Source organism: Ochotona curzoniae, unplaced genomic scaffold (assembly GCF_017591425.1).
Source record: "Ochotona curzoniae isolate NIBS_2020 unplaced genomic scaffold, NIBS_Ocur_1.0 contig_2321, whole genome shotgun sequence".
NCBI lineage: Eukaryota > Metazoa > Chordata > Mammalia > Lagomorpha > Ochotonidae > Ochotona > Ochotona curzoniae.
This window is the reverse complement of record NW_024465421.1, coordinates 15,530,802-15,539,766: the sequence shown is the minus strand read 5'-3', so window position 1 is coordinate 15,539,766 and position 8,965 is coordinate 15,530,802. Positions and strand designations below refer to the sequence as shown.

Genomic DNA, 8,965 nt, shown 5'->3' with positions numbered 1-8,965 from the left:
GAGATGACTACTTTTGTGTTCTTTTTGATCCATATTCTAGATGTTTCCCATTTCATCCTTCCCATTTTCTGAGTGCTTGCTATGGGTCAGGTGCTACGCTGTGTGCTGCGAAAAAAGGGGGTAGGGCTGGGACAGGTGCCATCTTGGCACTAAGTTCGTATCCTAAGGCTCAGGCAGATGATAAATGTGCAGAGAAACCCAATACTAGAGCGTCATGAGGATTACTCCCCAGGAAAGAAATAGGATGTGTCACAGAGAAAGGGCACTAGGCAGCTTTTTCTGGGAAAGGAAGTCAGAGCACACCTCTCCGAAAGCCTGAGATGGAAAACAGAGCAGGGGTCTGGGAGAGGCCGAAGGCCCCACATTTAAGGAGGAACTCACTTGCAAGCTTGTGTAAGTGCAGGGATGGTGTGTGCTTCCTTAAAACACACCCATAGAGTGGGTACTTCCTTAAATTCTGCACCCTGGGCATGTCTGTCATCACACACTACTCCCAGCCATGATGGGATAAAAGGAAAGCCATTTCAGACAGAGGGAACAGCAGGTGCACAACATCAAGACCAGAAGACGACAGGTGCAGCAGTCCCAAAATCATTCCTGTGTCTGGAATTGGACAGAGAATTACCAAGGCATCTGAGAGGTAGAACTGTGAAAAGAAATGAGAAACATGATTTTAGAAGTTTGCAGGGTTGTTCAGATTTGAGATGTATTTTAAAAGTATCAAAGTGGTAGAGGGCCTGGCGTGGTAGCCTAGTGGCTGAAGTCCTCACCTTGAATGCGCAGGGATCCCATATGAGTGTCGATTTGTATTCTGGTGGTCCCACTTTCCCTCCAGCTTCCTGTTTGTGGCCTGGGAAAGCAGTCGAAGTTGACCCAAAGCCTTGGGCCCCTGCACCTGCATAGGAGACCCGGAAGAGGCTCCAGGCTCCTGGTTCCTGGCTTCAGATCAGCTCAGCTCTGGATGTTGTGACCGCTTGGGGAGTGAATCATCAGACTAAAGATCTTCCTCTCTGTCTTGCCTCTTCTCTGTATATCTTACTTTCCAATAAAAATAAAAGAAATCTTAAAAAAAAAAAGTAGTAGAGAAGAGTGGACCTCCAATTTTCTCTCAGCAGTTTCGCACGTTCTCTGGAATCCACACAACGCTGGGCAGTTGGGAGAACATGGGTCACTTCTTAGTGCTTAGGGAGTCTGACGCGACATTTCTCAACCTTGGTTGTACATTAAACCACCCTGGGGAGATCTCAAAAATGCTGATGCCAGGGCCTATGCCGCAGGGCCCAAGATCAGCCTGGGAAGAGTGGATCTTGTTCAGAGAAAACCAATGCAGACAGCTCCTGTTCTGAATATGAGGGACATGGGCAGTGCGGGAGAAACCGGATTTTACAGTCTCTTGTGAACTCCTAGTAACGATGAGTCTGTATTCCATTCTAAGAACAGGAAGCCATTGATGGGTTTAAGTAGGATAGTGGCATGATCTGATTTTTATTTTAAGAAAATCGCTTTGGCTGTGATGTGTCAGATTTCCTTAGGAGGGAGTCCCAGAAGTGGAATTACTGGAGGAGAGGGGATTAATGATTCGAAGTCTTTGAATATACACTGTGAAATTGCTTTCCAGGAAGGCTCTGCCAGATAATCCTGTCCCCACCTTCTGCATCCTCACATTACCCCTTTGACAACACTGAAGGTTTCTGACGGTTATTTCTATGAGAGAAATACCAGACCCACACACAGAGAGAAACAAGAAGTTGAGCAACTGAACACAACCTCTGCCAGCTTCCTTTATTTCTTTGCCTTTTCTTTTTGGTCACTATCCAAATGGCCAAGTGTTTCAGAAAAACCTTTTGGTCTGGGGCCCAGTGCTGTGCTGCAGCAGGAAAAGCTGCTCCTTCTGACACCAGCATCGCATATTGGGGGTCAAATCCTAGCTCCTCCATTTCCTCTCCAGCTTCCTACGAGAGACCAGGAAGAAGCTCATGGCTAATGCACCTGCGAAGACAGCAGGTGATGGTCCAAGGGCTTGAATCCTCGCGATCCTTGTTGGAGACCTGGTTGGAATTCCCAGTTAGTGGCTTCCGGCTGGTCCAACACCAGCTGTGGTGGCCACCTGGGGACTGAACCAACTGGTGGCAGATTTCTCTCCTTCTCTTTGTTGCTGAGACTCTGCCTTTCGAATAGACATGTAGATAAGTACATCTTTTTGGATCTAGTTTTCAGTTGCAGAGATGGCTCGTTGCGTGACAGGCATTGAGCAAAGGCTCACGTAACGCTCCTGTTAAACCTCTTAGCATCTCTAACAACCGTGCTATCACCTCCACTTTGCTGTGAACGTCAGGAGTTTGCCAGGCTCCCTCTACTTACAAGTGCAGCAGGTGGCATTGGAACCCAAGCACCTTCCTGCAATTACTCTGCTTTTGCTTTGTTTTAATCTTTGGAAAGATTAAAGGACTCCTGGCATTTTCTCAGGGATCTAAAGTTCAAGTACTCTTGCTGCTAATCATTTTGGATTCTGAATAAATAACTGACATGAATTGGTTGCTGCAGCATTATCACAATGTTTTCTTTCTTTCTTTCTTTTTTCTTTTTTTCTAATAGTGACCAGGGCAAGCACTGTGCCTCAACAGGTTAATTCTCCACCCTGTGGTGCCAGCATTCTAGATGGGTATCAATTCATGTCTCGGCTGCTCTACTTCCAATCCAGACCCCTGCTTGGGGCCTGGGAAAAGAGCAGAAGGATGGTCCGGTCTTTGGGACCCTGCACCCAAGTGGGAGACCCAGAACAAGCTCCTGGCTCCTGGCTTTGGATCGGCCAGCTCCAGCCGTTGCAGCCACTTGGGGAGTGAACCAGCAGACGGTTCATCTCTGTGCGTCTCTTCCTGCTCTGTCACTCTGCCTTCCAAACACATCAGCTTTTCTTTCTTTTTTAAAGATTTATTTTATTGGAGAGGCAGATATACAGAGAGGAGGAGAGACAGAGATGAAGATTTTCTATCCTCTGATTCACTCCCCAAGTGGCCACAATGGCTAGAGCTGCACCGATCCGAAGCCAGGAGCCAGGAACTTCTTTTAGGTCTCCCACATGGGTGCAGGATCCCAAGGCTTTGGACCATCCTCGACTGCTTTCCCAGGCCACAAGCAGGGAGCTGGATGGGAAGTGGTGCCCATATGGCATCCCGGGTGAGTGTGAGGTTAGGACTTTGGCCACTAGGCTACTGTACCAGGCCCATCTTTTTTCAAAAGTTATCCCTCTGTGAGGCCAAACTGAATGAGGGAGTCCTAAACCTTGGACTCATTCAAAAGGAACTTTTTTTTTTCTTTAGAAGAGACTAGAAAAGAGGAAGTAAGGGAAGTCCCCTATCAAAGCCCTGCCTCCACCCTCCCCTTGTTGAGAGGAAGGTGAGCAGATGGTGAGGGTCTGTGTTCAGGTGTCCCGGAGTCCTCCTCACCCAATCAGTCCACCTTGCGTTATTGAATGTGTGCCCTAGCTGTGTCTCGCTCACTCACATAGCACCATCGTTTCAGAGGGATTTGCCTTCCTTCTGGATGCGGGGCTCCGCTGAAGTTCTGACTTCTCATCTTTGAGAACTGGTGCTATGCTTCCTTGCCGAGGGCTTGTGGGGCACCGGCAGGCATCCAGGGTTGAGGTGGTATGCGTGTGTGCGGAGATGGCCTTCCGGTAACACTTTTTAATCACGCAACGATGTATAAAGATGTGTTATAAGATCCTTTGTGCAGGGGCTGAGGGTTGTGGTATAATAGGTGAAGCTGTTGCTCGCTTTACCTACTAGTTTGAATCCTGGCTGCTTCACTTAGAACCCAGTTTTTCCACCTGGAAAAGCAGCAGAGGATGGCCCAAGGACCTTTGTATCCGCAAGAGAGACCAGGAAGAGGCTCCTGGCTGCTAACTTTGGCCTGGCCCAGCCCCAGCCTTTTGGGGAGTGAACCAGCAGATGGAAAATTCCTCTCTTCTGAGCCCTCTTTGTAACTTTGACTTCAAATAAATACATCTTTCATTTATTTATTTTTTTAAAGATCCTTTGTGCAAAGAAACTTGCACTCTTGTTTGATCTGGTGCACACTGGGCCCCGGATGCTTCAGTGAATTCTGCCTGCGGAATACTCAGCTTTGCAACCCCACTTCCTCCATCTTTCTGCTTCTTTCTGCCGGCGAGGGTGAGCGGAGTCCCATCACAGCTCAGGTTGTTGCAGACAGCTGTGGCTCCCGGTGGCTCCTGTCTTCCTCCACCTCTCACGGAGGAAGACGCACTCAAGGTGTCAGCACGTTTGGATGAGCCTGTTTGAGGTGGATGTCCACCCTCTCCCTTCCCTCAACCATCCGCACAGATCGTGGGAAGATGGGCGCACGTGAACTCCAACGGGGACGCCAGCGTGCGCGCCCACCGCAGCCTCTCTCACTGCAGGTCCTCGATGGGACCCATGACTGTGTGCACCTGCCGGCCTGGCCCTGGGTGGAGGGAGTGGTGGTGGGGCCGGGGGGCAGGGGTCAGGGGTGTCCTCCGTGCCCGGGAGGGCGCGTAGCGGGGCGTGGTGGTGGACACGCCCCCTGTCCCATGATCCCCGGGCGGCGGCGGCGCCTGGACTCTGGCGGCCAGCCCGGGCTGTCCCCGAAGCCCCGCCCCCGCCGCCAAGCCCCGCCCCTCGCCCCAGCATGCCGTGCGGCAGCGGCGGCGCGGCGGGCGGAGCCGGGAGGCGGGGAAGCCGTGGCCGTGTGAGCGTGAGGAGCCGCCACCACCGCCTGCGCCTCCCTTGTCGTCGTCGTCGTCGCCGTCCTCGTCCTCCTGGGCCCGGGCGGCCCTGGAAGAGACGTCGCCTCCCCTTCCTCCGCCTCCTCGTCGTGCGCTGCGGGCTCAGGCGGAACCCGGAACGGCCGTCCTCCTCCTCCTCCTCCTCCTCCTCCGCGGCTTCCTCCTCTGCCCCGGGCCGGAGCCGAGTGGCGGCGGCCGGTTCGGGCGGCGACTCGCGCTTCTTCGGGCGGCGGCGCTTGGCCATGTCGTGTCGGGGAAGGGAATGAGCCGCAGAGCCCCGGGGTCTCGGCTGAACAGCAGCGGCAGCGGCAGCGGCGGCGGCGTTGGCGGCGGCGTCGGCACCAAGTACCCGCGGAGCTGGAATGACTGGCAAGCCAGGTGGGGTCCCCTGCGCCCTCCGGGGCTGCGCCTTGGGGGCCGCCCGAGGCCTAGGGCTGCCGGGCAGGGGAAGGCGCGGCCTAGGCCCTCCACCCACCTCCCCTCCCGGGGCACCGGGCGCGGCTTCCTGGGTCCCCTCCCGTCCTGCTGGGTGTGGGGGGAGAGGAGGAGGAGGGCAGCTGGGAGGCGAGGCCCGAGTGCCTCCCAGGTCCCTGCATTGCTGGCACTGGCCTAGGAGAGTGAGGAAGAGGCCTGGTGGAGGATGGTGGTGGGGACATACCAGCGACCCCCCCCCCCCCCCCCACTTCTCCAGCACCCCCAGGTTGGGATTTGAATCGGGGATCCCGAACAGTCCAAGGACTCTCTCAGCATGGTTCCCAATCACTTGCTGGGTCCATCATCACCCTCTGGGTCCCCACGTGAAAAAGACCGCCTCGGCTTGGGTTCCTTCGGTGACTCCCACGTGTTCATCTTTAAAAAAATAAATAAATAAATCGCCGTAACTCCCACCGAGGCGGCGCGTTCTGACTTGAGGCGGGGTGTTCGGAAGGCCTGCGATGCAATCAGGGTGTGGACCCATCTCTGGGCCTTGGGCAGTGGAGTCCTCGCCAACGCGGGCGGGGGGACCAGGTGCGCTCCAGCACCCTTGGGAGGAAGGAGGAGTAGACGTTTCCTCTTAGGCAGGAGTTGATTTTAAACCGTTTAGGGGCCTGCCTTTGTGATTGTATCAGGGAGCAGGTGTATCTAGGGCCTGCTTGATCTTAGCTGTGTTGTTGCAGGAGGATGTGTAGTATTTACAGACCCCGTGGAGGTCATCCCAGTGCGAACTTCTGAAATGTGTGGAGACATGTTAGGGTTACTCGAATTCATGGAGCCTTCCTGATACTTTGGAGTACATTTGAGTTAGAATTGTCCTGAAACTGGTCAGATAAGTGTACGAACAGACTGGTCTTCTGGCTTCGTGATAGGTGTGGTTCCTGCAGTGTTTGAAAGTGAGGAATTTGGTAAGATGTTTAGAACGTTATATGGCTCATGAGTGGTACATCTCTTCTTTGAAAATACCTTTCTAAATATTGTGTCTGTTGATAGCTGAGGTTGGTAACTAGGTGACTTTCTAAAAGTTAATGCTTAAGTCTAGAATTCAGATGTTAAATAGTTTTTAAAAATTGAAATTTGTTGGAAACCTAGATTTGACTTGGCCTGTACTGTTTAATGGTTTGTGAGTGTTACAAATCACTTAGCTCGCTTAGGTATTTTTGCTTGTGGTTGGCATGCTTAATTGTTGTCCACTTTGATGGAAATGGGAGGAATTTTTATTTTGTGGCATCTAGTGTTTTAGGTGTTAATGAACTTTCTGTAAGCTCTTTGGATTTCCCATTATTTCTCAGCGTTGTGATATGTGTGTGTGCATGTGTGATGATTTAGTAATTCAAGAACTAGTGTGTTTCCTTTTGGGAAAGAATCAGGCAGAGCTGTGATTCTAACTAGGTAGGGGAGCAGAGTCAGAGCCAAGTGCTGGGGACACCTGACCAAGCGGAAGAGCTGCTGTGGTTATGGAATCTGTATGTGTGTGGGTCATTAATGCTACTGATTGTATTTTTTCAAGGGCTTTCTTCCTTGGCAGTGGTGGGAGGGGGAAGATAGGGAGAGACAGACAGCTGGTAAGGGGGAGAGGATGGAAGTTATCTTTGAAGCTGCTCTGTAACAAAGTTTCAGAATTTAATGTGGAGGAGATGATGCCATGACATGACAGGGTACTTGGTTACATGGAGTAACAGTTTGTTTGGATTTTGGAGGAATTGGATTTTTCTCCAATAATTGAGGGCCTGGAGAAGCGTGGACATACCCATAGCATGACTTGATTTATTTTACGAGGTTGTCGCAGTTGATTTCTTAGAATAGCCAATAAAAAAAAAAACCCTTAGATGTTTTCTGAGTCATAAATTTCAGAAGCCAGATTTGAGATGTGTTTTCTTCCCTCCTTCTCTGCAGAAAGATGATGGACTGGTACCTGACAGATTGGAGCTTCATCTTTGTGCTTGTTTCAATGGGGCGTATTCATTTTTCCAAACATTGCCAAAAGCAGGCAAACTTTATGGTTCATCTGAATCATTTTGACTAAAACAATTCTTTGCCTTTACTGAATGGGGGGAAGTTGCATTTTTAAAATTTAGGCTTTTAGAAGTATTTAGAAAGAAATTCAGTTTTAGTGTTCGTTGGTTCCTGTGAAAGCTGACTGTTGAGTTGGTGGTGGCCACACATGACGCTTCACACATAGTGAGAGGAAGTGTGTGTTCCAGGTGGCTGAGTGGGTTAGCATGCTAGCATATCAGGTGGCAGTGGAGCTAACTCCTTTGCTAGAAAATGTTTTTGTCTAAAAAACTTTTATTTTTGTTGTATTTGAAAGACAAACGGAGAGGGAAATCATCTGCCAGCCCCAGATGCTCATGTTGTCTAGGACTGGACCAGGCCACAATCCAGAGCCCCATCCAGGTCTCCCACGCGGGGGTGCTGGAATCCTGGTACTTGAGCCAGCACCTGCTGCCCCCCAGGGCCACATTAGTGGGGAGCCAGGTGCAAATGTAGACAGCACTTGAACCAGGAATTCATTATGCTTTTTGGAATATTTTTTTAAAAAGAGGTTATTTATTTGAATCATTTAGAGGGAGAGAGCGATCTTTCGTTTGTGGGTTCACTCATCAAATGGCTGTAGAGGCTAGGGATGTGCCAGGTTAAAGCCAGGCGCTTTATCTGGGTATTCCATGTTATTGGCAGAGGCCCAGACATTTGGGCCATTCTCCACAGTTTTCCCAGGCTTTTACCAGGGAGCTGGAATCCTAAGTGGAGCAGCTGAAGACATGAACCAGTGGCCATATTGGATGCCGGTTTGAGGCTTGAGGCAGTCCAAGATGCCAGTGGGATGCAGGTTAAGGGCTGTGCTGGGAACATAGCTGCGTGCTGTTATACAGTCCTGCCTGTTCACTCTGCTCTCAGTGTTGAAGAATGGTTGGGAAAATGAGGGATGTTAGCTCACTAGACTAACTGATACACGTGGACTGCTCAAATGTAAAAGTTGAGAAAGTTTTTTTTTTTAAAGATTTATTTTATTTTTTATTGGAAAGCCAGATACACAGAGAGGGGGAGAGACAGAGAGAAAGATCTTCCATCTGATGATTCACTCCCCAAGTGACTGCGGCGGCTGGAGCTGAGCTAATCCAAAGTCAGGAGCCAGGAGCTCTTCTGGGTCTCCCATGTGGGTGCAGGGTCCCAAGGCTTTGGGCCGTCCTTGACTGCTTTCCCAGGCCACAAGCAGGGAGCTGGATGAGAAGTGGTGCAGCTCAAACGGGCACCCACATGGGATCCTGGCACATGCAAGGCACGAAGACTTTAGCCAGTAGGCTACCATGTCAAGCCCCAAATTATTGTTGGTAAAACGAAAACACAAAACTTAGCTTAGGGATGGAAGATTTTGAGGACGAGACAGATGAGGTGGGAAGCTGGATTGGAGCCACACTGTGGGTCTTGAACCACAGTTGAGCTGTGTTTGTAATGACTTGGTTGTGGCAGTTTTACCATCAGAGAAGAAATCTAGTTGCTTCTTGAAGGCACATATGTGTGTAGGCCCAGTATGAGGCAGTTGGAAATAGTCTAGGCAAGAAACTGTTCAAGACATAAGTGCTGTTTTCTGCTTATAATTCATGACTTTAGTTGAGGTCAGAATATTCATCCCGGTGTGAGAGTTTCTGTACGGGTAAGTCGCTCTCTTGTTACCTGGTGCCGATTGAGGATGATGGTGAAAGTGATAGTTTGGATGTTCTCACA

General features: G+C 50.5%; 1 protein-coding gene across 2 annotated transcripts in view; it reads left to right on the top strand.

Moving 5' to 3' along the window:
- The first annotated feature begins 4,679 nt into the window (after positions 1-4,679).
- The window catches only part of SMG1 (SMG1 nonsense mediated mRNA decay associated PI3K related kinase), an 85,094-nt gene continuing 80,808 nt past the window's right edge, over positions 4,680-8,965 (top strand). Inside the window, exon 1 of one of the 2 annotated variants that reach the window (XM_040973272.1) lies at positions 4,680-5,143. In XM_040973272.1, the coding sequence (XP_040829206.1) occupies positions 5,028-5,143 (116 nt within the window). In that variant the 5' untranslated portion in view covers positions 4,680-5,027. The remainder of the gene's footprint in view (positions 5,144-8,965) is intronic. The other variant, XM_040973273.1, reaches the window with a different exon arrangement.